General features: G+C 41.6%; 1 protein-coding gene across 2 annotated transcripts; it reads right to left on the bottom strand.

Moving 5' to 3' along the window:
- Positions 1 to 23: 23 nt before the first annotated feature.
- Positions 24 to 26,847, bottom strand: ahr2 (aryl hydrocarbon receptor 2). Of its 2 annotated transcripts, XR_009119827.1 has the most exons (12): positions 26,460 to 26,847; positions 19,361 to 19,548; positions 10,029 to 10,231; positions 9,870 to 9,959; positions 8,777 to 8,900; positions 8,550 to 8,689; positions 8,261 to 8,463; positions 8,040 to 8,149; positions 7,827 to 7,968; positions 5,233 to 6,805; positions 4,947 to 5,166; positions 24 to 4,770 (listed from the first exon to the last, which is right to left on the bottom strand). XR_009119827.1 is itself a non-coding variant. In XM_058052323.1 (11 exons), the coding sequence occupies exons 1-11, from the start codon at positions 26,516 to 26,518 to the stop codon at positions 5,068 to 5,070; spliced, it is 2,931 nt and encodes a 976-aa protein (XP_057908306.1). In that variant the 5' UTR covers positions 26,519 to 26,847; the 3' UTR covers positions 24 to 5,067. The 2 variants fall into 2 exon arrangements, 1 of the variants encoding a protein (XP_057908306.1); XM_058052323.1 differs by having other exon boundaries at positions 24 to 5,166.

The raw sequence follows: 26,847 nt of genomic DNA, 5'->3' as shown, positions 1-26,847 counted from the left end.
AGAGGAATAACATGACTAAAAACTTCAGAGATGCATCAGAGCATCTTTAATGCGGCGACTGTGGAAAGACACTTGATGAAATCAACTGAAAAGTTACAGAGTATACACATGTATATGCAGCTGTGCATGTGAATGTACAAAAATAAAACACAGGTCGATAATATGTGACAAAATGTGTTACAAAATACATAAATATACTGTATATACCAGCAAACTGAGTTTGAACAAAACAATATCCAACACTCACAAAAAGTTAGGTACATTCGGCTTTTCGGCTGGAATTTAAAATGCACGACAACCTTTACAGGTGAACTTTAATTTGACCTTCTCTAAACAATAAATGTCCTGGTTGAATTGGAATTGGTGGAGTGCCATCATTGCAACATAGAAACAAAGAATCCGGAAGAGTCACACTACCGCAGGGGGGCCCGATGTTTTCTATTGAGGGCCTCATACTGAAAAGCAAAGGATGCAAGGGCCACTTTGATATTGCTGTGAAATTATATATATTTCAAGAGAAAAACTGCATGCCAGCTTTGTCATACAGGTGAAAAGGTATTATTAGTATGATAGGAAATATTAGTATTCTCCATTTTTGCTGTTGTTTTTACCTTACATTTTTCTTTCTTCGTAAATCATTTTCACACATATTCTAATATTTATACATTATTCCCATATTTTTCCAGCTGTTTTTTTCATATTCCATGTTCTTTTCGTAATTATATCATCTTTACTGCCTTAAATGGCAACTGAACTTTTTGGGGGGAATTCTGCCAATTATTCACAATCCTTATGTGAAACAAGAATACATATTTTATTCATTAAAACATGAGAAAATGAATTCATATGAGCGAGCTTACAATGTGCATCATTGGGATACACCTATTTCGACTATGAAGCATGGTTTCATATACACGCTGTGATCATGCATTAACACATACACTGATGATAACATGTAATAGTTGTAGTTATACTACCGATCTACTTTTTTTTTTTTATCGAGCTTCATAATCGAAATAGGTTTGTCATTACAACTTTTTTCTCTAAATATTTGTACATTATTCTTGTAAAATTGCTGTTGTTTTTAATTTTTTTTAACACATATTCTTGTTGTTTTTAGAACGTGAAAAAGAAAAATCACCTGTTGTGAACTTTGCTGTTCAGTTCCTTATTACAGAAGAGGAAGTTGTGCCAAAAAAGTACTGACTCAACACATACAAAAGTCCATAGAAGGTCAAATGAAGTTCAACTGTGAAGAAGATTGTAGAGTATATTGGGTTCATCCTAAAATTTCACACCAAAGTCGATACCAATAGTGTATGATTGGCCTTTCCTTTTCTTTTACAGGCAATACCACCAGCATAAATGTATATTCTTACAAAAAGCACTCATGAAAACACATGTAAAGGGTTGCAAATGAGTTCTGATTGCTGTGTTTACATACCATGACGCAATAGTACTTTACACTTTACTGTAGGTGTGTTTATTTGTTAGCGGCACTACCTAAAAAATACTTAACCAATTTCCAACTTTTATTTACTTTGGTTTCAGAGTACAGCCGCTTCTCCCTCACATCGCGAGGAGCCAGTTGAGGTGGCTGGAGGTGGCCTGAGACCAGGAAGTCTGGGCTTCCCTACTGAGACTGCTACCCAAGATAAGCGATGGAAAATGGATGGATGTTCTTTCTAGATATTACATTTCAAGTCCAAATATAAGCCAAAATACTGAATCTTTCACATGTACAGTGAAACCCATTTGAGTCCCTCGGATTGGCTGACTCACGTCAACATAAGTGGTTGTCGACATAACCTAACTGACTTGTGACATTAGGCAGAAAGGGGGATGAAAAAATGGCTGAGAAGCCTTTGTTTGTTTTGATTAGTTTTGATGTAATCAAAGTCTGCTTTGGCAAAATCACACAAGCGATAACGCTGAAGTTAATAATACGACGACACATGTAGACCTTAATCAATGAGTTGCATAGAAATCAACAAAAGTGGTCAACCGTGTACATGACCTGTCAAAAGGTAGTACTTGTACAATTCTACAATTTCTCTGGAGGAAAAATGGCCTGTCTGTTCTGGCCCTTTTTCTCGCCAAATGACTTTGTCCAGTACAATGTTGTTCAACTGATGTTCTATAGTACCACAGTGTGTTCTGGGTAACCTTACCTTTTGTAACCTCTGGCACTTCAACATTTACCTTTGTGCCATTTCAAGCCATTCATTGGACTTGAACAACTTGAATTTCAAGAAATAATTTGTGGCCCGCGGCTCTTTATCGGCCTGTGGTAAATTCTAAAACTCTAATTTACAAAAAAAAAAACAGCAGCAGCAGCAAAAATGCAAATGTTTAAGCAGTAATTTTACAAAAACAAATTCAAAATAGTAAGTCATAATCTTACGAGAATACCATCATATTATGAGGGAAAATTAGCTTCTGGTTAAAATATTCAAATATTATGGGAATAAGGTAAAAATTGAATGGGGATAAAGATGTAAAGTAGAAATAAAGTAGAAATTTAAGAAAACCCAGCAGAAATAGAAAAAACTGCTGTAATTTCACAAGAAAAAAGCCAAAAACCTAAGCGAAAAAAGGCATATTCTGACTTTTTGAAAAAAAGAGTAAATTTGTCATATTATTAGGAAATATCATGTCATTTCAGTAGAAAGACTTCAAATATTTTTGTTGTAATACTTGTAAAGGTTGTACTAGTATGGTAAACAAAACAAAATACATTTGTCATTTTGAAAAAATAACTTTGAGGGAAAATGTTTTAAAATGGGAATAACATTTTTTCCAAACATATGTGAAAAAAAGTCATTAAGAGAACTAAATTTACAACGATTATGACCAAAGTTCATACTAATACTAAGATTTTCCACTTATATCACAAACCACAGATGGAGTTTTTCTTGAAATACAGTATGAACAATATAAATTATTAGCATATCTACATGTGTTGGTTTTATAAAATAAGAAAGTAGCCCTGTTTGGACACTCCTGATGAATGGCAACATGAGTTTTATAAGAATGGTAGACTGGGCCTTGACGACTTAAGACATGGTCGACTTAAAAGGGTTCCACTGTACCATAAAGATCCCTCTACATCAGTGGTCTCGAATCGTGGCACATTTGAAACACTAAATGAGCCTGAATGAGACCCGAAGCTGACGTCTCACTGGACACAACAAGGCCTACAATCATGGTGCCAACACCAAAATGACAGCACATCATGTCACATGTAAGAAAACACACAATAGGGCAAGTACTACTACTCTAAACATGTAATTTAGCCACGTTTTACAAAACAAGTACCGCAAGGCATGCTGGGAAGCCAAAAATACTCCTGCATGCCTTTTTGAGTTCCTACTTGCCCAAATAACGAGCAACTTCCTTGAAGCAAACTCCAATGCCTGGGACTGTGCCTCTTTCGGGTACCACAATATTATATTTTTATACAGTACTTGGGTTTTATAGTCATGACCGCTTACGGGCTTCTGGTAGTGTTTGTTGACAAGTTAGTCATCTGGTGGAGATGAATGCGACCCAGCCCCACTCAGACGCTACCTCCATCTATTATGTGGCCTGCAGTTAAACATTTGTAAAGGGTGGGCATGTTTTAATTATAAAAAGTGACATTTTTTTCCTTTTTTATCGTTGAGCAATATTAAGACCCACAGACTGTAAGACACTGGAAGTCTCTTCTTCCATTTCCTTTGCTGCATGTATACATCCTCATTTAAACCAGACGATAGCTGCCTTTGTTATTTTTACTTCTGCACCGTTGATGCTCTGGCTTTGAGCAGGAATCCTAAACTAACCACGAGACAGAAAGAAGAAAGAGGACGGACTTTTGCTGCAAAAAGACGACTGACAGCTTCACGTTTACAGTCATTGTTGCAAAAAAAAAAATGTTAGAGGGAATACAATCTGTTGATAGCGTCACACAATTGTCTATTAATGTATGTACATAGTATATAAGCTTTCTAAACAGAGTGCAATACATATGAAAGTCATAGGCAAAGTTAACTTTTGTTGTTTTAGTTTAAATATATACATTTCTGTTACTGAGAGGCATTGCCTGCGCTATTTTTCCACTGTAAGAAAAACCTACTGAAATATAACAATGGAAAAAAAGACTGTTTGCTTTCAAACAACACACAGCAGGTTTCGTTTTTGTAGGTTGGTTGGATCAAAAAAGTAGATATCATTTTGGACCATTTTGTCCTTCTGGGAGCGACTTGGTTGTGCGTGTTTGTATGTTAAGAGATGGCAGCTGAAACCAAATTCATCCGTCACTCCTCAGCTTTTTTCAGCTTGTAAGGTTCCATTAATTCAGGTGGTGCCCACAGTATTTATTAATAGTGTACACATAAAATTAACAATTAATTATATGCAGTATATTATCACATACTTCATTATACAAATTAGCTTTATTGCTAACTTGTCCGTAGTTTGTTCAAATAGCTTACCTTGACATGCATTGGATGGCTTTTAGCATCTTGAACACACATCCTCCGCATCCTCCAATTTTCCTTGGAAACTTTGAACCCCCCTGCAGTAAGGACAAATAACAAATGTGGCACAAGTGCACCCTGTGGCCAAAAAAGGGACGTCTACTGTCATAAGGGAAGCAACCCTGGCGGTGCGGTGCTACACGGTGGAGAGCATGGGTGAGATTGCCAACCAGGGCATCCGTTGTACAAACTAATCCAACAGCGTTCATGCGGGTGATGTGACCTGTGGTGACCTCTGACGGGGAAATTGCTGAAAGTGAAAAAAACAAAAAACCAGTCAGGTCAATTTCCATACATCCAATCTATGTTATCAATAAGAGCCCTTAAACAGATTTCACTGATCTTCACGTTTTTGGTCAAATCCAACCAGATCAATGATTCCACGTTCAAACACTCCATACGAACAGGTGAGCTTTCATCTCTTACTTGAGTATCCTGACCATTTAGGCGACAAAGAAATAATAGGGGCATTTCTGTTCTTCAGTCAAGCGCATGTTCATGTTTTTCGAGACACTTGTCCATTTTGTGATCCCTTGCAGCCCACAAGTCACAGCTGCTTCCTGTTTGTTCTCTGAGGAGCAGGAGTTCCCGTTTGGCAGTGAGGAAATGCCCCGCCCTTGTTCCCGACAACTGAGTGGTTGTTGAACTGTAAAAAACGAAATACACAAAATATCAAACTTTATCAAACCATCAATCCGACAATGCTTTTTACCTGGTCACTGAAACTTAGGTACTGTTGTTGCATCAGCGGGCCCCCCAGGTCAACACTTGGGGTCATTTGGCAGGAAAGCGGTGCCGTGTCTGAATGGGACATGGACCCGCTCTCACCCTGATAGAAGCACGAGGGGCTGTCTGGGATGTGGTTGCTGACGTCTTTCAATCGCTGGTAAGGCGGCATCTGACTGAAATGCCCACCGTTCACAGGCAGCGAGGGGGGGTTGTTATGGAACATACAGCTGCTTGAACCTCCGACGGGTGGACCCCCCAGAGCATGCATTGACAGAGTGTTCTGGGTCACTGTGAAGCCTGGATTTGTCTGAAATCCTGATAATTGGTTCATTCCCATTTGTCCATTTGAAATGAACTCAGTTTCTAGCTGCTGCCAAGAACCCTCCAAGTGGCTCTGCACACTAGTGGGTGCTGGTGGATCGGCTTTCAGCGCTCCATTAGAAACATTTTGAGTGTACCTTTCCACAAAAGCGTCTGCATGCTTTGAGTTCCACTGGCCATTCTGTAAGCTAAGCCCCGCCTGTATTTGATCATAGTGGTCGACAGGCAGGCCGGACATCCTCTGTGGATGGCAGTGCTGCATTGGTTGAGCCCTTTGGATGTGATTGGGTTGTCTGAGCGACAATAGGTTGTTCTCCTTTATGGTCCTCAATTTGTTTGATGTCTCGGAACAGGAGGCCCTCAAAGACGGGACAAAGCTCTGTGGAGGTCCACCCGTGGGGTCCTGGTCACCATGAAGGCCGGTAGAAAGTGACAGTGTTTGCTGTAAGCCAATCTGCTCCATTGCTGGACTCTTAAAACTCAGCTGAGGAAGATCAATGTGGGTCAGTTTCTCCATCTCCGGGAGTGAAGATGGTTCAGACATCATCTGCTCTCCACTGAAGAACTGGCTCTGAGGCTCTGAAGGCCATCTAAAGCTTGGGTCAGCAGGACCCCGGTTCTGGTGGTTCAATACTGGGACGCTGTCGTCAATCTGGTCTGGCAACTTCAGCCCACCCTCTTTTTGGAGCTGCTCCTCCACATACAAGAAGATGTCCTCACTAATAAGTTCATTTATCTTGCCACTCATTTCGCAGCTGTTGCTTTTCACCTTCATTACGGTGCTTTCCCAGCTCTTTAGCTCTTCAGGTCTCACATTCACTGTATCTATGAGGTTACCATCACCCAGGATCTCCTGCAGAGTCTCCATCATGTCCTGGATCGTGCCCTCTGACTTGACCAGGCTTTCAACGGCAGGGTTGGGGGAAGATTGCTCCCAGACATCTCCAGGAATACTGACTGTGGCGTGGGTGTCCTTGAAGGCTATGTCATTAAGGTCGTTCATGGTCTTGGTACTGTTGTGCTTGCAGTAGATAGACTGATCCTGGTTCAGCATTAAGCCAAGGATGGAGTTAGAGCTGACCGTGTACTGGTCTACCTTCCTCTGCTTTGGGGTGGAGCAAGTCTCCAGCATATCCACAGTTGGTTCCAGATCGTACAACAGCGCCTCACCAGTGGCGAAGCTAAACGACACCTCCAGCCGACGAAGACGCAGCTGTTCCTCTCCTTCTTCGTTGCTGCAAAAAGGAAGGCAGTGCCAGTCTTGTTTGTACCTTATCTTCATCAAACATGCAAGCATTCATTCATTTTCTACCGCTTTTTCCTCACGAGGGTCGCGGGGGTGCTGGAGCCTATCCCAGCTGTCTTTGGACGAGAGGCGGGTACACCCTGGACTGGTCGCCAGCCAATCACATACAGACAAACAACCATTCCCACTCACATTCATACCTATGGACAGGTTGGAGTCGCAAATTAACCTAGCATGTTTTTGGAATGTGGGAGGAAACCGCAGTACGCGGAGAAAACCCACGCATGCACGGGGAGAACATGCAAACTTAAACATATTCATTCATTCATTCATTTTCTACCGCTTTTTCCTCACGAGGGTCGCGGGGGTGCTGGAGCCTATCCCAGCTGTCTTTGGGCGAGAGGCGGGGTACACCCTGGACTGGTCGCCAGCCAATCACAGTGCACATATAGACAAACTTAAACATATTATTTGTTGGAAAAATTATGATCAAAAAGAAATAAAAGATAAGAGGGATGAACCTGTTTAGTTATTTTGACAATTTGAGCAGCTTGAGGACTGTAAAGAAGCTTCAAAATATTTGAAAATAACATGGATTTTGCCAGCTGCACGGTGGTCGAGTGGTTAGCGCACTGACCTCACAGCTAGGGGGCCTAGCCCACCCTCGGCCATCTCTGTGTGGAGTTTGCATGTTCTCTCCGTGCATGCGTGGGTTTTCTCCGGGTACTCCGGTTTTCTCCCACATTTCAAAAACATGCTAGGTTAATTGGCCACTCCAAATTGTCCATAGGTATGAATGTGAGTGTGAATGGTTGTTTGTCTATATGTGCCCTGTGATTGGCTCAGGGTGTACCCAGCCTCTTGCCTGAAAACAGCTGTGATAGGCTCCAGCACCCCCCGCAACCCTCATGAGGATAAGCGATAGAAAATGGATGAATGAATTTTGCCTCAAATAAGCACCATATGAAAATAATACAAGGAAAAGCACAACCATGCCTTATGCAACTTACGACAAAAGTCTCTGCCGGGCCACAATGAAATCTGGCTTATCTCCCTTCATGACAAGCCTGGCGGTGGCCTGGACCCAGACCCAGGTTCCCGTTTTCGTCAGCAGTCTGAAGACGGAACTAACACTCTGTCCTGTTTTCATCACTGGGCAAACACAGAGACTAACGTAAGTTCAAGCTATACGTTGAAGCATGTGTCATAAGAGTAGGACTCACTCGTGACGTGGTTGTCGGCACAGTACATCATGTCTGCAGCGTGGAGGAAGCTGTAGCCTGAACCCTTCATGCGGAGTTCTACCTCACTGTAACCCAGAACCACCTTTCCTCTGAACAAAACACACACATTCAAATCACAGTCTAGCTTTGCATAGCATAAAGTCAGCATCACTTTGCAAATGGCTAAACTTCATCTCCAATCAGAATGCAAGCGGTTTTACCTGGTGTCAATGCCGATTGGCGTGAAGTCCAGCTCATGCTTGCTCTGGAAAATGAGCGTCTTGGTGCGGATCTCCACAATGGACGGCAGCTGCAGGGGTGTAGCAATGGCAAACAGAGCAAGCTGTGGAGGAACCTGCGTCCCGTTCTCTGACACCCGGTTCTGGCCATGAAGGAGTTTCAGACGACCACAGAAGTTCAGGGCCTGAACACGTCAAATGAGAGCAGAGACTTGCAGCTAAAAGGCAACTTTGGCCCATTTGTTGTTCGTTATGTTGATGTTTCTTCTACCAGGAAGCCAGAAGAGTTGTCCAACAGGCATCGGAAGCGGCAGCAGAAGTTTCTTTCCAAGAAAGACGAGTTTTCTGGAGGGATGGTCTGAGGGTTGTAAGTTATCATGTTGGAGCTGACTTCACTGCTGCTCTGCTCACCTGCAGTCACGATGTAAACATTAAGCTTGTTTACAAGCAGCTGATACATGGTCCTCACGTCAAATAGATGATGCAGGAGCAACTTACTGGTCTGCGCGATACCATCCTGCTGGCTGGAATGTGGGTTGAAGGCAAAGTGAAGTTGACGGCGGAAAAGTGCTCGATCGTCTGTGTGTATTAACTCGAATACACTCTGATGGATGACGTCAGACTGTAACATAGAACGCTGAATTAGGGCTCTTCAACCCCACTGAGACAGAGTGGCAAGTTGTTCCTTGCTCTGTGCGCATCGTATCAACAAATTAAGAGTTTAAGAGCATTAAGAGTTTAATCTTGAAGCTTTCATTTATATGTACTGTATATTCAAATTAATCCCCGCAAAATTTGAAAATTAGGCTTTATTGGTGGTTGTATGTATTTTTGTATTTCAGATACTACTAAAAAGGGGGCAGCGATTCTTTTCGAGTTGGGACACCATGGAAAGATTCCAGTCAGATAATGGACAAGCAGGATTAAAACTAGCAAAGTGCTATCAGTGCTGCTCCAGTTTTTTCTAAAATGGCGCATTCAGGCGCATGACATAACTCCTCGGACACAAGTTGCTGCTGCATTCAGGGACACTTGTAAATCACAGTACACACCTCCACACATGCACATGCAGCCCAAAGTAGGTGATATTTACAAAATCAACCCCTTGTTGCTCAAACAACAATAAGACAATGTTACAAAATGGTCTACTTATAACAGACATCAACATTAAACCAATTTTTGGACGGATGCCTGTTAAACTTTCCCCTTCAATTTGGTTTGAAATAAATATGAAGACTTAAACCGCAGCCATCCTTCAAATTATATCGATTCAAAGGGAAGGATGCCAACATCAGAGTGGAATAAAAGATGTGTAGGATAAAAACCTATTATAACTTACCTATTTATCAGTGCTCATGTCAAACTTTATCCGAATGTCACCATGCAAAATACACATTTTTCCAGCCCAAATTACGATAAAATGAATCAACCAATGAATTATGTTCAATATTTCACGTTACTTAACATCATAAGGTTTATGTTTGTGCAGGAGTAGAGGGTACATGGCTTCAGGTCAAATGTCTGAAAGACCTTTAGATGCTGAGAAAAACCTTGAGCATTTGTATCTTCTGTTCTTTGAGTCTGTTCTTACCTGGTGGAAACCCAAAAAGTCCTGGATGGTAGGTGATGTGTAGAAGACGTAGCCTTCAGAGGTCACCACCAACACAAAGCTATTCAGCACCTATTGACCAAACACTTGATTAGACGCAACACTCTTCTTTGTTGGCTCACAGGATTGGTCAAGTCTCACCTGGAGGAGCAGGTCTCCCTCTGAGAAGCTAACCCCGTCAATGGAGGTCACCAGGGAGGTGGACGGCGTGGCTGTGGACGGCGTGGCTGTGGACGGCGTGGCGGTGAGAGTGCATGGCATCGGTGTGTTCTGCGCATCTCCCTCTGCAACGGGGCTGTGATTGTTGTACCAGCTGGACCTATTCGCTCCATTCTTGAGGGTGGCTGTCATGCAAAAAAACAAAGAACGTTTGTAAGTCCTTTTGACTGTGTAGAGGCAGCAGTGTACACATTTTTTTTCATCTATACATTTTGTGCAGAAAAGACGCACGGCAATTAAGATATGCTAAGCTATCTGAACAATACCAAAGGTGACAAATCAAATTCATGTAGTATCTAATGAGAGCCAGTAAAAAATAGCTTGTGGCTCAATATAATGTTGGAGAGCCATGTTGGGAGCCTTAACTGTCAAGTGATGAGTGTGAAGTCCAAACAACAGAAAGGGCAAAAGTGCATTGCTTTCCATCAGGGTGCGGCCACCTGCCGTTTCCTGTAGTCTTACAACACTGTAACACAACACTTCCTCCCCTGGCGTTTATCAGACAGCCCTAATCACCACAGGAAATAAGAAGAACCTAACTGGGCTCCTTAAAATGTCCTCTTGGACAGGAAGCTGGTGATTTTTTAAAAAACAGGACCTATTATGCTCATTTTTATGTACCCGTTTAATTACCCGTTGGCTTCAGTGGGCTGGAGTGGGTCGGTAACTATTTTTGAAGACAAGTAGCATGTGGTGGATGAAGGCCACAAACAAACACATTTCTTTTAACCAAATAGTCAGCATTGTAATGCAGTCATCGCAGCCGCTAAGTAGCACAGAGATGTCTGAGGGTGGGATTGAACTTGGGTTCTAGCTGTGAGGTCTGCGTGCTAACCACTTGACCGCCGTGCAGCCCGCAACACATGATTATACATGATTATACAAAAAGTTTTCCCAGTCATATTGTTCATTGTACTTTTTCTAAAAGTAATCTTAAAATCTCGTCTCACCTCAATATATTTCACTTTGTCATTCTTGACCTAATCTCATGCATCATCTCTTTGCGAGTCGGGTGTCTCATGACAACTCTACTAACTGCATCAAATACATGTCAGCTCCCAGTAATTGACCCCCCTTACCCCATCTTGGCATTTCCCAACACTTTGCGGTTTCTCTCCCCTCTGAAACCCAAGAGCTGAATGGGACCATTGTTCTTCGACCCCTTTGGAGTACAGGATCGAGGAGTGTGGTGTGTGTGTGTGTGTGTGAGATCCACATCACCACCACTCTCTGGCTCTGGCCTTGCTCTCGCTCTTTCTCTCTCTACGATCCTCATCAGGCATGTTTGGGCATGAAAGGTGAAAATAGAAAATTCTTGTCATCCATTTCAACTCTCAGTGCAGCCCTCGCCGTGAGGTCCATGTCACTGCTGGCCAAGTCTTCTGCCCTTGACTGTGCCTAGGTGCACAAAGCCAGATCATAAAGGCATGCTTGGATGAGTGCGTGGTGAAAGAATCCCTAATTTGAGCATGAGCCAGCAGGCCTTTTCTCGTGTCCTCAGGGAGCAACTATGCTACAGTGGAACCCACTTATATACAGTGGCATAGATGGGTGTCCCCCCCTTAATATAAAGGTGCCTGTGACTTGTGGATCCATCCTGCTGCTGCAATGGCTTCCACAGGTTCATCTGGAACTGCCAAACTGTTCACCTGGAATGGTCACAGAAATATAAGAAAATCGCTGGGGACAGCATCGTTCTCATCCCTCTCAAATACTTCATTTGTGTCCATTCCTTGTCCATCCCCTACACACCAAAACACTACCATTAAATTTAAGGTGAGACTTCCAACCAAAAGACTGAAGATGAAGAAGGTGATTTGTTTACATCTCGTCTTCCCTACCAGCAAACACGCAAGCATGCATGCACATACACATCCGTCAGCAAAGCCTCGCGTGCGAACTTTCAACCAACAGCATCCTGAGTGGAGAAAGGAGAGGAAGAGGCCGGTGGAAAAGACAAAGAAAGATGTAAACTGTTCAGCAGTGCACACACACACTCACACACACAGTAATGGCAGCAAACACATCTGATATGCAGTGGGGAAAATAATTACTAGATCTGTTGATTTTGTTTGTTTACTGACTTACAAAGGCATGAACATTCCATAGTTCTTATGGTACAAGACAGGAATATCGACAAACAAAATCCTGAATTTTGTATAATAAAGTTTGTACATTTGAGTGACTTAATTATTTGATCCCTTACCAACCGTCAGGAATTCTGGTGCGGACGTGAGGAAACTGAGAGAGGGGGGGTTCAGTATAACAACCAGCTGTCTGTAATAGAGGATGAAAAGCTAATGTACTGTAGCAATGGCTATCGTGCTATCGTGCCATGGACTCATTGAAAACCGGAAGCACACACACAGGAAACACACACAGAAAGACACACTATGCAACAGCTAAGTGAGTCAATTGGTCAATCAGTGAGTGAGTGACTGAGTCCGTGAGTTAGTCATGGATCCAGACAGTACCTGGCAGACAGCAAGGCTGCAACCCTGACAGCTGACTGACAGGTGCTGCGGTACGTAGACAGGTTGGGCTGTTAGCCAACAGAGTTGCATGTTTATTTGTGGTTTATTTACACAAGCGAGTGAATGTGTGTGTGTTGCTGGTGGTGGGGGTCTGTTCAAAAACGTTTTGTTGAGCCCCAAGGGATCATTTCTGCAGGAAAGAAGTCACACTCATGTTGGAATTCAAGAAAAAATGTGTGTGTTTCATGCTTTGACTGACTGGTGACAAGATTGCTAGCCTGTTTTATTTTCTTATAAGTGCCATCCGGCGCCAAAAACCCTCACAAATGAGATAAAATCATGATGAACATTATTGAGCATAAATATGGCTTGGCTGCAGTGTGCATTTTCGACAGGAATTCAACGGGAGCATCTATGCGGCTGTGTCATCATGCTACACATCAAGCTACACACCTATAGTGCTGTCTGTATTTTCCGCATCCGCAAACCCAAAGACTTCTACAACTGAATGATTTATTTGTACCATTTACTTATACAAGCCACAATTGGGTGCATGTGTTTGAATTTATTTTGAAGGGGACCTACTATGCTCATTTTCTGCACTTTGTATTGTGTTGTGTTGCTGCACACAATAACCCGCACAGAAAGCTTTCCAGATCTTCTAGATTCTGCACCTCTTTCCATGTTTCTATCTTTCTATCTTCTCACTATCTTTCTATGTGTTTCTATGGACATCCTGCTTCCAACCCAGACTCAATGACCAACCAACAAGTTGCTACAAATAGTTGCCATGGCTGAGGTACTATATTGTCAGCTGGACGGTTAAATGCAATCAAAGGTTGAGTGTATGAAAGCAAAAGTATAAGTGATCAGATGGGAATCAGGTCAAACAGGCTCAATTGGTTTTCTTCACACAGGTATAGTGTGTCACTTGAGTTTGCAACTGTCAATACAATTGGTAAAAAAGATGATTGCAAAGCCAAAGGCCACAGGCCGTGTGTGGGAATACTAATAGTGTGCAAGGTGAATCCATCAACACAAATGAGCCGCCAGTATACCAAATTTGTTTGAAAGTGGTGGCAACACGGACAAAACAAACATGCCAACTTAAATACATCCACCTGCCATCGGGGAAAGACGTACACACAGACAGTCAACACTTTGATCTGGAAAGTAAATAAAAAAGGAACAGGTAAATGGTGTGCGTTCACAGAGTGTAGTTTAAATACATCACCAAAAAAATGCTGCTCTTGAAAAACCAGCAGGAAGGTCACTTGAATTTGCAACTTATAAGCAATAATTATGATGATGAATTTGCTCCAAGATCATTGGCCATTCTGTTAGAGCTCTTTCTTCTAGTCCGCACTGTTCAAAGGATCATACAGGACCCCTCACTCTGAAATACACGGAATACGAAAAGGAATACACACTTAAAACTCATTCCTCAAAAAATACGTAGCAAGATAGTAAAAATTGGGAGGAAAAGGTGAGGTCCAAGGTAAGCCCAACGGACCAGCCAGTATGCCAAATTAGTTTGAACCTGGTGTCACATAAAAGAAAACAAAACAAACTTGCCACCTAAATATATTACATCGATCCAGTTTTCCCATCTGGGAAAAAAAACGACACATCAAAATGCAGAACCTTCATCCCGACAGTTTGATTGGCAAATTAAACCAAAACAACACAGAAAGTTCCATTGCAAAAGAAATGCTGCCTTTTAATACAGTTAAAAAGCCAGTATTTCCAGAAACGCTGCAAAAGTTTTGAAAACACATGTCACAAATGCCAATTCCACAACTTTACAGGTAGTAAGATGACAGTAAGATGATATTATTTTTATAGTAGTACAGTATCATAACATGTGTCGACAATAATAGCATCATAAACCTTTCAAAATACACCTGCATTCTTTGGTGACTTTTCAATTTAAAAAAGTGTATTTGTCCAGTCACATTTTTCCGTTGTACTTTTCTGAAAATTAACGTTAAAAATCTTGTCTCATCTCTTGGACCCGACCTGGTGAATTGTCTCATCTCGTGAGTTGGGTGTCCTTTGACGGCCAGTATATTGACAGTCATGACATCATGACTTTTGTTTCAATAAGAATGGAAATGTGAAGGCTCAAGCTGGAATGTGTGATGTCATCATCAGCTCAGACATTAGCCCTCCAACTAATAACTGCAAACTTGCTCCGCTGCTTGATCTGCTGCGCAGAACGATTACACAACTATATATTTGTACTGTTTTGGTTGGGGCAGGCTGTTTGCCTGACATGTCTAAACCAGCTGGAAGGAGCCGCCGGCTCCTCTTTCATCTGCGCAGGGTACAGTATGTAAACAAGGCAAAGCGCTATGAAGAATAACTGGCATCAAAACCTGTTTTTTAGATCTATAGTCATGTGGTCACGTGGCTGAATGTGATGGTTACAGGTTGGCTGGTGAACTTAAGCTTAACAAAGTCACATATGAAGCACAATTACAATATGAGTCAAAGAAGAAAAGGAAGTCAGTCAGTGAAATAAAAGAGTGCCATTTGGCTAAATTTCGCCACTTTTTGGCTAGATTTCACCAGATTTCACCTTTCTCTACCCGTCTGACAGAACTTCATGTCACAAGCGTGACTTCCTGTCAGACATAAGGAGAAATGGGTGCACTACAGACCCTGATTAGCTAGCAGGCAAAATCGCTGAACTAATTCTTTCAGGTATGCAAACTCTTCCTGAACTCTCATGGAGTTTGTAGATCGACATCTGGGCTAGAGCGGGATCAAGAGATCTGGTCTTAGAAGATGACCTGTTGGAGTTGAGTGAGCACTGAGTCACTGGTGACAAGAAAGCAGAAGAAAGACACCGTGCCGTTAAATTGTCTGCTTGCTCTCTGAAAGAGGAAAGCTGAGAAACGTCAAGGTTGCTTGTGGACCAGTGGGATGCTTTGATGACCACACATCTGGAACAGATTAGAGGTGAGGAAGAGTGGAGTGAATCGGTTCATAAAAATGAAGTAATTCGGTAATCACTCATTCCCTCTTCTGCGTAGGTTGAACTAAAATATTACTGCAAATATAAGCGGCTGCTACTTTTTTCCTCACACGCTTATAAAGTCATGCAGCTAATGTCTGGTCCCACAACATCTGGTGTGCTTTGGAGCAATCATGTTGTGCTTCGTGCACACGCCCTTATCAATGATACTTAGTTAGTGATGTGCGAGCCATTTCTTTTCCGATTCGAAGCCTACCGAACTAGCAATACCCATCTGATAGAGTAGCTCATAAAATAAAGAATATAAGACACAAGGTAATGGTAATGGTAATGGTTTTATTTCATTTCAACATGCATCAGATAATCAGTTCACAGTTCCACATGTCCAAAAGGAGTAGGAAGAAGCAAAGCTTATTAAATCCTACCCCTCCATCTGGTACTTTTACAATCAGTAACTGTTACATTTGTTCACTTTCTGCTTTCCTAATATAATTTAAATTTGTTTTTTTCTTTTATAATTTTAATTTTTATCCCAATATATTTTAATTTTAATTTATAAATACCGAAGTACAAGGTGATATGAGCATCCAATGACATAATGGGTACCATAGTAACTGTCAATATAGTGATATATATAGCACATCATGACTGGTTCAAGACTCTTCATCCTTGTATTTAGCAAACATCAACTGCTTGTATTGTTTCTTGAATTGGCTCATCGTTGTGCATTGTTTGACTTCCTTACTCAATCCATTCCATAGTTTGATTGCACATATTGAAATGCTATGGCTTTTAAGCGTAATTTTGTCATTTATTTTAAACAACGACAAGGTCTCAATAATTTTGCTACTTATTGAAAAGCGCTTCCAAGGATTGATACACACTGCTCTGCAGCGGATGCTTGGGCAGGTTTTGACACGAGCGCCAGGCTGCTGTGTTTTGACTGTTATCCACCATGAGGAGGCTCTGCAGGTCTGATTGATATCACACCGGACACAAGGGAGTGTGCAACTGTAACCTATGCTAGACCTTCCAAGGACAAATTGTCTGCTAGCTTGGCTGCGGTGGAGACACAAGTCGGTGTATTTCCATCATTCAGCCTCACAACTTGAGTTTCGAGTCCCTCCATCTGTTTCCTGAAGGTGGTTACTTGGGCTGGGAGAACTGCCAAACATCAGCAGGGTTTGTATTTATTAGTTCTACACAAGTAGCAATTTGCTTTGAGGCACTTTTACTTTTTTTTTCGCTTTTACTTAAACTGGAACCATTTTATTATTTTCTCATCTCTGAGTCAGAAAGAATTCCATTCCACCATTCTTCACCTTACTTCCCGTGGAGACTTCATAGACAACGCGTCTTCCAGTAGGACTGCAGTCAGCAACATGGGGGTTGGAACACCATACAATGCTGTTGTTCACAACAGCTTCCATGAGACTGGACCCTCAGACGGTTCCCATCGGCCTCATCTGTGTAGTCACACAAGTCACAGCCTGGATGGCGAGACAGAGATGAGGCCACAAGGACAGAGCGCTTTTCTCTTGCCGGCTGCACCAACACGCTAAAAGTGACCACCCCATTAGCTTTTGCACTCCCAGGTCATCTTTGTTCACCATAAGGAATGTCTCAAAGTGTATCAATAGTCTGGGGGCGTAAAGAACTAAATGAACTTTCTTCTGTCCCTCTTTTGGTCTTTTTTTTTGTATTACAAACAAGACGAAGGATGGAGGAGGGGCCTACAGCCGTACTCGTTGCTTTCATCTCCAAAACTCTCTGCTGGATTTGATGCTAGTTGCTTTTTTGAAAAAGAGCATTTCGAGGAGTCTGATTACCCTGATTATTTACTTTATAAATATGATAATACTGACGCCTTCTGCTACATCCTCAGCTATGTATTAGGTGTGTTAAAAAACTACATATAGATACATAGCATCACCTACATAGTTGTAACAACAAGCTACATTCACAGACAGTCCCATTATAATGTGTTTATGAGCGAGGGTGAACAGGCGGTGCCAAATCTATTTGTGGCGGCCCAAATGTGTTTGTGGCTGGCCACCACTAATAAATGAGTGTATGGGAAATACAGGTGTCCTGTTGATAAAGGAAGATATACTGTAAATTAAGAAAATGCAGTAGAAAGTATTAGGTATGACAGAATAAAATAAATACAAAAACATGCTAGGTTAATTGGTGACTCCAAATTGTCCATAGGTATGAATGTGAGTGTGGATGGTTGTTTGTCTATATGTTTAAAAACTGTAAAGAAGCTTCAAAATATTTGAAAATAACATGGATTTTGCCAGCTGCACGGTGGTCTAGTGGTTAGCGCGCAGACCTCACAGCTAGGGGGCCTATCCCACCCTCGGCCATCTCTGTGTGGAGGTTGCATGTTCTCTCCGTGCATGCGTGGGTTTTCTCCGGGTACTCCGGTTTTCTCCCACATTCCAAAAACATGCTAGGTTAATTGGTGACTCCAAATTGTCCATAGGTATGAATGTGAGTGTGAATGGTTGTTTGTCTATATGTGCCCTGTAATTGGCTGGCTCCAGCACCCCTGTGACCCTCCGGAGGATAAGCGGCAGAAAATAAATGAATGAATGAATGTACAGTTTTCTAGTATGATGATGCGCATGTGTGTGCCGACCCCCATGACTGCATAATGCCAAAGTTGTCCCAGTGCAAAGCTACTATGCTAACAGGTCGTCTCACTGCAACAACAAAATTGTGTCCACCAGGGTTTGTTGAGGTAGAGGGAGTTCAAACTTACACTCACTTACAGAAATTCAACATACATGACACATAAGATCATTGCTCAAAGTTTCAACTGAACAATTTATGCTCATGAACTATGCACACATGGAAGTGCCCGCCTGTAACTTTACACCTCCCTTGGCCAAAAGGTCAGTTCCAAATATATGGTGTGCCAGAAGGGAAAGTAACACAGATTTAGTAACACAAGCCTGCCCCACCCACGACGCCTTGTCTGTAAATAGGGATTATGTCTTTCAGGAAGTCTGCATCTGATCGTTTGTAGTTTGTAAGAAAGGCAGAGAAACAATAAGAGGAAGATGGAAACTTGAAAAAAATCCAAATGAAAAAAATAACTGCTGCCCTGGCCTTGGTCCAAATTCACTTCTGACAATGAGGCCCAGTGGAGGCATTTGGTCTCAGATGAAACAAAGCATCCCAGCTCTCACTGGGGCTAACGAGGGATACTTTGGGTTTGATACTTTAGGTTATCCAGTCCTCTAGTTCTCACAACCCGTTCATCTCACCTCTATTATCCCTATACTAGCTGACATTACTGTGGATTCTACATCCTGATCACTTCTCAACCCCAAACCCTTCCCCAACATCCCCTACTCTGACTCCAATCACAGTCAATGATGTGACCTAACGCTGCCTTGTCTTTCTTCTCCCTCTTTCTTCCTTGTCAGTCGTCCGGCTAAACATTGCGATGCAATTGGAACAGGAGGAGTATACCAGACCAACCGAAGCTGTTCAGGCAAAGCAATCTTACAGTTCACTCATACTGCATGACTAAACTTCTGAACAGGACCGGTACAAAAAATAAAAACATTGCAAGGTTTTTCACACCAACGCACAACACTTCCTTATTGTTCACAATCAAATGTCATCAGTATGAGTTGAATAAACTACTCTCAACTTTAAGGTGTGTTGAAAACACAAAGCTTGCAGATTACCAAGAATTATTTAATCCTGGTATTAAAAAAGTTATTCCTAGCAATGGTGTTAAAAAAAAGAGCTATTCCATCACATGCTCGATATGTCACACTCACCATTAAAAAAGCTCTTGACCTTCAGGTAACCCACACTGAGCCGGAGCACTGACAACTTGTCTAGACGAGCCCGGATTTCTTCAGTGAAGGGCAGCAAACTGGTCAATTTGTCCAACTCGCCATTGAGCCGATCACGATGTCGTTTGGATGGGTTGGATTTGGCACCATCGGGAGGTAGAGGTTTGGGTCTGCAAGATAAATGGCCGAAAAAATCATAACATAAACACAGCAAACAAAAACAGCAAAACAAAAGAAGATGAGGGAAAATGTGTATTGTTGTTTTTTGTGAGGAGTAGGGGTGACCTTGCTAGATTAAAATGGGTCAAGATTTCTGATAAAGTGCCATCATGAATTAATTAATCACAAATGAAAATTATTTCCTGTCATTTTGCCGGCCTATGCATATTCCTGTTTTGCTCGTCTCTCACATCCACAAACGCATTTGTGCATTGGTTTCAGCACCAAGACATTTCATAGGACAAAACCATTTCATAGAGCATTGATTCCCAAAGTGTGGGCCGCGGTCCCCTGGTAGGCTGTGGTGGTACTGCAGGTGGGCCATGAGATGTCATTAAAAATATCATTCATTCATTCTCTACCGCTTTTTCTTTGCAATTTTTTTTTTCATCGTTGTCAATTGTACTGTTTACAGTCGTACATATTAACAGAAGTCCAGCTGGAAGTGAATTACAGCTATGAACAGGAAATTATTATTATCAAGTAAATTACAACTGCACAGAGCATCTACAATGTCAATTCACATGTCCAAAACCGGAAACAGCATTTTATGTTTCTGTATCATCATCAGCGAAAGACAGAGCCATTGTAAAGGATAATAAACAGAAACTTTGTAACTTTGTCTCTTTGTTGTTAGCAGTTGTTATCGTTGTTTATTGCCCGCATAGTAGCAGTAGTAGTTTATTGATGTTATGTGTTAACTTTCTGTGGATGTGATCATTTGTTTGATGATGCTCTGGCCATTCAAAGAATGTATGTACACTCATTCACTGCAGTGAACCCAAATACTACATTTTCTATAAGAGCATTGATGCAGCGAAAAACAGTGACTTGTTTTGTTATAATGATCAACATTATTGCCCCATTTTTGCGAATGAAATCTACGAAATGCTGACATTCCCTCTCTCCTGTAAATGAGCCATCTGTTTGATAATCCTCCAAAACACGACGCATCCCAAGTCAAGTCGAGATAGCTATCGATGCATTCCTGGCAGCAGAAGTCTCCATGAGAACAATGAGCGTCCAGTGTTGCTGCCTCTGGCGTTATCTGACGGTCGTGTGAGGGGTGTGTCATTAAGCACAGTACGGGATTGAGTTGGACTTCAAAAAACACTCCCCTGCGGTAACACAAAAGGGCTTTGTCTGGTAGAAGTGACACCTTTTCAGGAGAAGAGGCCATCTTCTTGTTGCAACACTTTCTTTCATTCATTCATTTTCTACCGCTTGTCCTCATGAGGGTCGCAGGGCGTGCTGGAGCCTATCCCAGCTGTCTTCGGGCAGAGGCGGGACAATGGACAATTTGGAGTCGATGTGGGAGGAAACCGGAGTACCCAGAGAAAACCCACGCATGCACGGGGAGAACATGCAAACTCCACACAGAGATGGCCGAGGGTGGAATTGAACTCCGGTCTCATAGCTAACCACTCGGCAACACTTTCTTGTTAAGACAAAATTATTAATACAATAAGTCCAAAAACAGAAAGAGAACTAGTTACGTGTGTGTGGCCGAACAAAATGTACCGGTACTCGCTAAATTTATTTTAAAAAATGTACTTTAACCTCTATTTTCCCTCCCAAGTGGGAATGAGACTATTCTGGTGTCAAAGAAAAGTGAAAGTGAAAAGTCAGTTGGAATTAGACAAAGAAGAAATCAGACCCTCAAAAGGGAGAAATGCAACCAGATGCCAACTGTCACCCCATCATCAAGCAAAGATAGACTTCACAAAATGTGACAAACGACGGCAATGTAACATGTGTGCCTTAATCCCTTAAGCTACCCAGCATGCTTTGCGGTGAGAAGTTATGAGTGTATTTTTGACATGTGTATTGTGCGTACATGTTTATCTGTATGTCCACACGGTCCAGTGGATAGGTTACATTGCGTGTCAGACGTGTGTTGACTTTTACTCTGTTTTTGTTTGCACCGTGAGTGAGGGGTTGTTTGGATTGCTGCTCAAACCACTGGAGGGAGAGGTATACTTTGGCTCTGACTACTTCCTGTGTGACTGGAACTTGCCACAATAATATTACTAGTCATGCTACAGCTACACCTGTTGATGTTGACGTTTTAAAAAATGCTCTACCACTACCCTGATGATAGGTTAAAGGATGGATCCTTCATAAGTCGGCGTGTCACGATAAATTGATTGATCCAACAATAATATTGCTGGTTTCTAGGCTGAATGCCACAGCTCCAGGGTGGAACTGCAGTAGTGTCTTCATCCTGATGGTCCGCGCATGTGGACATGTTTGACAGACGAAAGTGCGAATTGGGAGAATGTACATTGTATATGTCACAAACATGTAATTCACATGTAATTCCTCAACTGCATAACTGAGTGAAAGAAGACGCGTTGAAGGACATCAGGAACATTGCATTTTACACCACCAACAATACACTTCATACATAACTGCGTGTGTGTTTTATTGGAGTGGGGGGTTTTCTTAACAGGAACAGGGTCTATTTTCTTTTTTGGTTATGCTTTTAATTCTTTTTTAAGTTCATTTTTTTGCTCAAAGAGGCTGAGAGTCTATTTTATTTTAATTGGTGTTTAATTGGTGCCTTTTTTGTTTGTTTAATGTATTTAAAATATTTAAACGCTCTTGACGCTCTTAATATTTTTAATAATATTGATTATCAACAGGGCTGCATGGTGGACAAGTGGTTAGTGCGCAGGCCTCACTGCTAGGAGACCCGAGTTCAATTCCACCCTCGGCCATCACTGTGTGGAGTTTGCATGTTCTCCCCGTGCATGCGTGGGTTTTCTCCAGGTACTCCGGTTTCCTCCCACATTCCAAAAACATGCTAGGTTAATTGACGACTCCAAATTGTCCATAGGTATGAATGTGAGTGTGAATGGTTGTTTGTCTATATGTGCCCTGTGATTGGCTGGCCATACCAGTCCAGGGTGTACCTCACCTCTCGCCCGGATAAGCGGTAGAAAATGAATGAATGATTATCAACAATAATTTCTGTGACATTTATCGTCCAGCAAAATTTGTTCTTGACGGGCCTTTTCATTAGCATTGAATAGCTTCAAATGTGTTAAAATTCAAAATGTTTTTAATAATGTAAGGTATATTTAGGGCTTTAAAACTGATTGTATAATTGAAGAGGGATGTGGACCTGAATCGAATGTAGTAGCACTTATTTTTATTGCAAATGTTGATCTGAAATTGGAGGAGAACATCAACATCTCTTATGGAAACCTCTGTTATTTGTGTTCTTTATGTCATTCGCTGGTAGTCTTTGTGGGTACTACTGTAGTAGTGCTCTTTTAACTGACACAAAACTACCTCTGGGCCTCTTACGTTTGTATCTTACTAAAATCGAAGGACGATGAATCCCCAGAAGAAACTTTTACCAAACAACAGGCTGAGGGAACATGGCCGACTTACATAAGCATTTGCGTGACACAGAACTATGTTCATTTGGGTCGAGGGAAGGAAGAAAGGAAAAAAAGAGCGAGACAGAAGGAAAGACGGGAAGAAAGTATGTTGAGAAAAAACACACAGAGTGTCTCATATTACTCGGCCCTCCTCCCTCATGGAAACATGGCTAGTTGTGATGAACGCAGGTACAGCTTCACACACACCCATGCACCAGGGTTCCACCAAGGTTCTCTACAGGCTTTGCTGGGCCAGGATTAACATCTCAAACTGATAACATCAAAGTGAGGAATACGATCCTTAACTAGCATACTTTAGAACCGCAAGAGACATGATTCACCACTTGGACACACACTTTATGACAAACAAAAAGCATTGTCTTCCGCTAGGGTGTGGCAGGTCAAGCCACACATCAATATACTTACTGCATCAGTATTGGATCAATACTAGCAGGAGGAGATTGATGTTTTTCAGTTCCAGATTTGGATTTTGTGGACTTTCAGCTTCATAAGGGTCATAGTTGTCATAGCAGAGGCCTGCATGGATGAGGATCGCCAGGTTCTTCTACTTCAGGCAGATACAATCAGTTGAAACTCATTCAACAGCCATTTTTGGCACCCAGAGATGAAAGTAAGGCGGCGAGGATGTTCAGGAAGTCTACTGTCTGCTATACACCGATGTCAAGAGTCCACAGTGAATCCAGTTTGACACTGACCAAGAAAGAAGCCCCTGCTCTTAAAGTCAACACCATCAAGCTCAACTGAAATTTGCAGTATGTCTATGTCAACTATTGACCAGAATGGTGAAGCTCCTCTGAGAATGTTATATAAGATCCATTCCAGAACTAGTCCAAGTGGGTCGGACCCTCAGCACAGAGGTTTTTGGAACAATTTATGAATAAACCTCAAAACGTTATTGTGAAATAACATGCTTCCGTGACATGAAACTGAAACCCTTTATGAGCCTGTTCAATTTAAAGGCATACTTGTTTCACTACGACAGCAAAACCACTTGGGCAAACTACTGCTACTACTATATACAGAACAAAGATGGACCTATCCTATTATTGAGGTGGCTCTTTGTTACTAAGCCATTAACTCATACAATCCCAACCTTTTTTCAAAAGACCCTTTGACTGATTTTTCAAAGCACTCGTGATATTGTGTTCTATGGCTGTATAAACATGGAATGTTTATTTCTACCTTTTTCTGTTCTTTAGTAATCAGCAGTCTTTCACTTTCAACTTTCACTTGGACACATTTTTTTTGTCTCCTCTCTGGGATACCGAGGGCACAGAAGAGGGAGTCGGCTACATCTGCGCTTCTGAAGGCAGCGGATGCGGCTGGAGGGACCCAGCAGAGGTGGACAAACCTTTCAGTTAATAATGTGGGAAGACCAAAATTAAAAGCATTGTGAAATACTAAACCTGAGTTGAAAATACCAGCATTTTGTTCATGTCCTGGTAAAACAAGCATATTTGGCTTTGTTTGACTTGAAATTAAGCTATGAAAATACAAAAATGAGTAGCTCTTGGACATTTTAGCCCGTTTTCTTGGACAATGTAGCCCGTACTACATTTAAACATTTACACTCATGGATTATTGGGATCGGCGGCATACAACTCTGATTGGACCATTATTGTAAAAAATAATCATATGCAGTCAGAAAGCATATTTTGCATATAATGCTTATTTACAGCGACTTTGACTTTCGACTACCAGACTTAAAAAATGTGACATATTTTAGCTTATTTCTGCAATTTACATGTTTTTTTTTTCATTTTAAATTGAATAAACCTAAATGTTCTGATGATTGAATTTTGTCAACGACTAAATCCAGCAACTTCCTGTTGGTATTTAGCCCACAAGCCCGTTTATAAGGGCGTCTGTATAATGAATAGATTGTTTCTGAACAGGCGTTTATGCAAGCGGCAAACTCTAGCGCTAACCTAAAACTTTCTTTTTCTTATAAAGTAACACAATTTGTGTTAGTCCACAAACTCCACATTCATGACAACAATGCAGACGTTTGTATGCATGCTCATCACCTCCAAAAACAAGCCCTCACACAAAGTGTGCACATGATAGCTCGACTGCTGGCAGGAAACAACACTGAAGCAACAGTTGTTTCTGTAAGCTGGCGTCTCACATTGCGCAACAACTGCAGTTAATGTTGTTTTATAATAAGCGGTCATGTTATTTAAATGTCTTACAATAGTTTGTTTTAATTTGGACCACCACAGAAAGATCCAGTGCAATCACAAACACATTATAATAGAGCTGTCTGTGTGGCCTGTGGTTATAAGTGCATCCAGTAGATGGCATTGTTACTCTGCAGTCAGCTTGCTTACAGGGACCGTATACAGCGGGTTGTGCGTATTGCTAGCAACACGTTCCGCCTCTTCGAAACTCACACACATGGCCACTACTTATGTTTGTTGTCAGCTAATGATAGCAATTTGGAAAAGTTTAGCTATGAACATCTGCTATCATTGAATATATGGCCTATCGTACCAAACACATGATTACAAATACTTGATCGCCTGCTTTTGTATGTGTGCAGGCACCACAAATTTACAACATTTTTTATGCAGTTGTTAAAAATATTTAACTAAATGAAATAGGCTCTATTTTTAAAAGCACACTTGGCGTTCTGCTAGCAGAAGGTGGTTCGGTCTCAATATGAACAGCACAGCACCTAAGAGGTATGCTAACACACTCAAATTTGAACTGTTATTTAATAAGATCCCGCAAGGCATGCTGGCAAAACCCCTAAACTAACACCTGTAAGTCAATAACTTAAAGATCCGTTGTTAAATACGACTGTCGCGACATTTATTCACAAGCCAAAGGGCTCAGGTTTACCTGTCCACACAAAAACGCTCAGTTTTTGCGTCATGTAATGCAAATTAGATGATGGCGCAATCCATCAGCACAGTGCACATGAATAAAAATTACAAAGTGATGGCGGTATTTCACATTTAACCTCATGAGATGCAGATAAATGTTGCATTTTGTTCATTAATTAATTGTTTTGGGTGAGAAACAGACAAATTAATCATTTGTTCATGTTTTAGCTTACATTCATATAATGATAATGCCATTGGACATTTAAAACATAATAAACTTTGCTTGAAGTTCTCTTAGCTTTGTTTGTTTGTTTGGTTTTTTTTGGTTTCCTGGTCATACCTTTTCAGTGCTATGATGAGTATCATAGTAGTATTTCTTCAGTAACCAGTATTTCTTCCTGGTTAGGCAGATGCAGCTTAATGCAAATGTTGCATCAACTTTATTTCAAACAAGTATCTTTAATATTAGTGTAATAAAATATCTCGATAATTACTTTGGGGAAAAATACTATTAAATGCCCAGGAGCAGCACTTGGGACATCACTGCCATATGTAGTAGACATTTAACAGCAATGTGACAAAAAAGACAACATTATATTGACCCCCTGATGATCTGTGACTTACATTTTCTGCTGCGGCTTCTTCCTTTTCTTTGCGGCGTAAAGCGCCGAGCTCGGCAGCATTTTGAGATCCGAGCTCGTAAAAGTGGCAAACGTAATCCCGCCTTGAATAAAACGCACACAGAAGAGCTGCCAGACAAACCGAGGAGAATCACATCACCGAAGAAAAGAAGCAAAAAGTTGAAAGTGAAACATGCTACGCGTTCCCGAGGGAGCTCTCGGTGGAGAAAAACAACTTTTGTGTTTGGGGTGTTTTGCAGTCCGTACGCCCATCAGAAGTTAACCAAGTATCACAGCTTCGGTGTAAACTTTCATAAAAGTTCACCGAGTGAGTTTAAAGGAAGATCCTCTGAGGTAACACCCTGATCACCGCCTAGCAAAAAAAAAAACTG

This window comes from Doryrhamphus excisus, chromosome 16, assembly GCF_030265055.1.
Source record: "Doryrhamphus excisus isolate RoL2022-K1 chromosome 16, RoL_Dexc_1.0, whole genome shotgun sequence".
Classification (NCBI taxonomy): Eukaryota; Metazoa; Chordata; class Actinopteri; order Syngnathiformes; family Syngnathidae; genus Doryrhamphus; species Doryrhamphus excisus.
This window is presented reverse-complemented; position numbering and strand designations above follow the sequence as displayed.

Excerpts from the sequence above, each read along its gene's own strand:
- ahr2 (XM_058052323.1), bottom strand. The coding sequence starts at position 26,518 with ATGCTGCCGAGCTCGGCGCTTTACGCCGCAAAGAAAAGGAAGAAGCCG. Across the intron at positions 19,549-26,459 it reads AAGAAGCCGCAGCAGAAAAT|ACCCAAACCTCTACCTCCCG; the intron begins GTAAGTCACAGA and ends TTTATCTTGCAG. Across the intron at positions 8,464-8,549 it reads ACAACTCTTCTGGCTTCCTG|GCCCTGAACTTCTGTGGTCG; the intron begins GTAGAAGAAACA and ends TGACGTGTTCAG.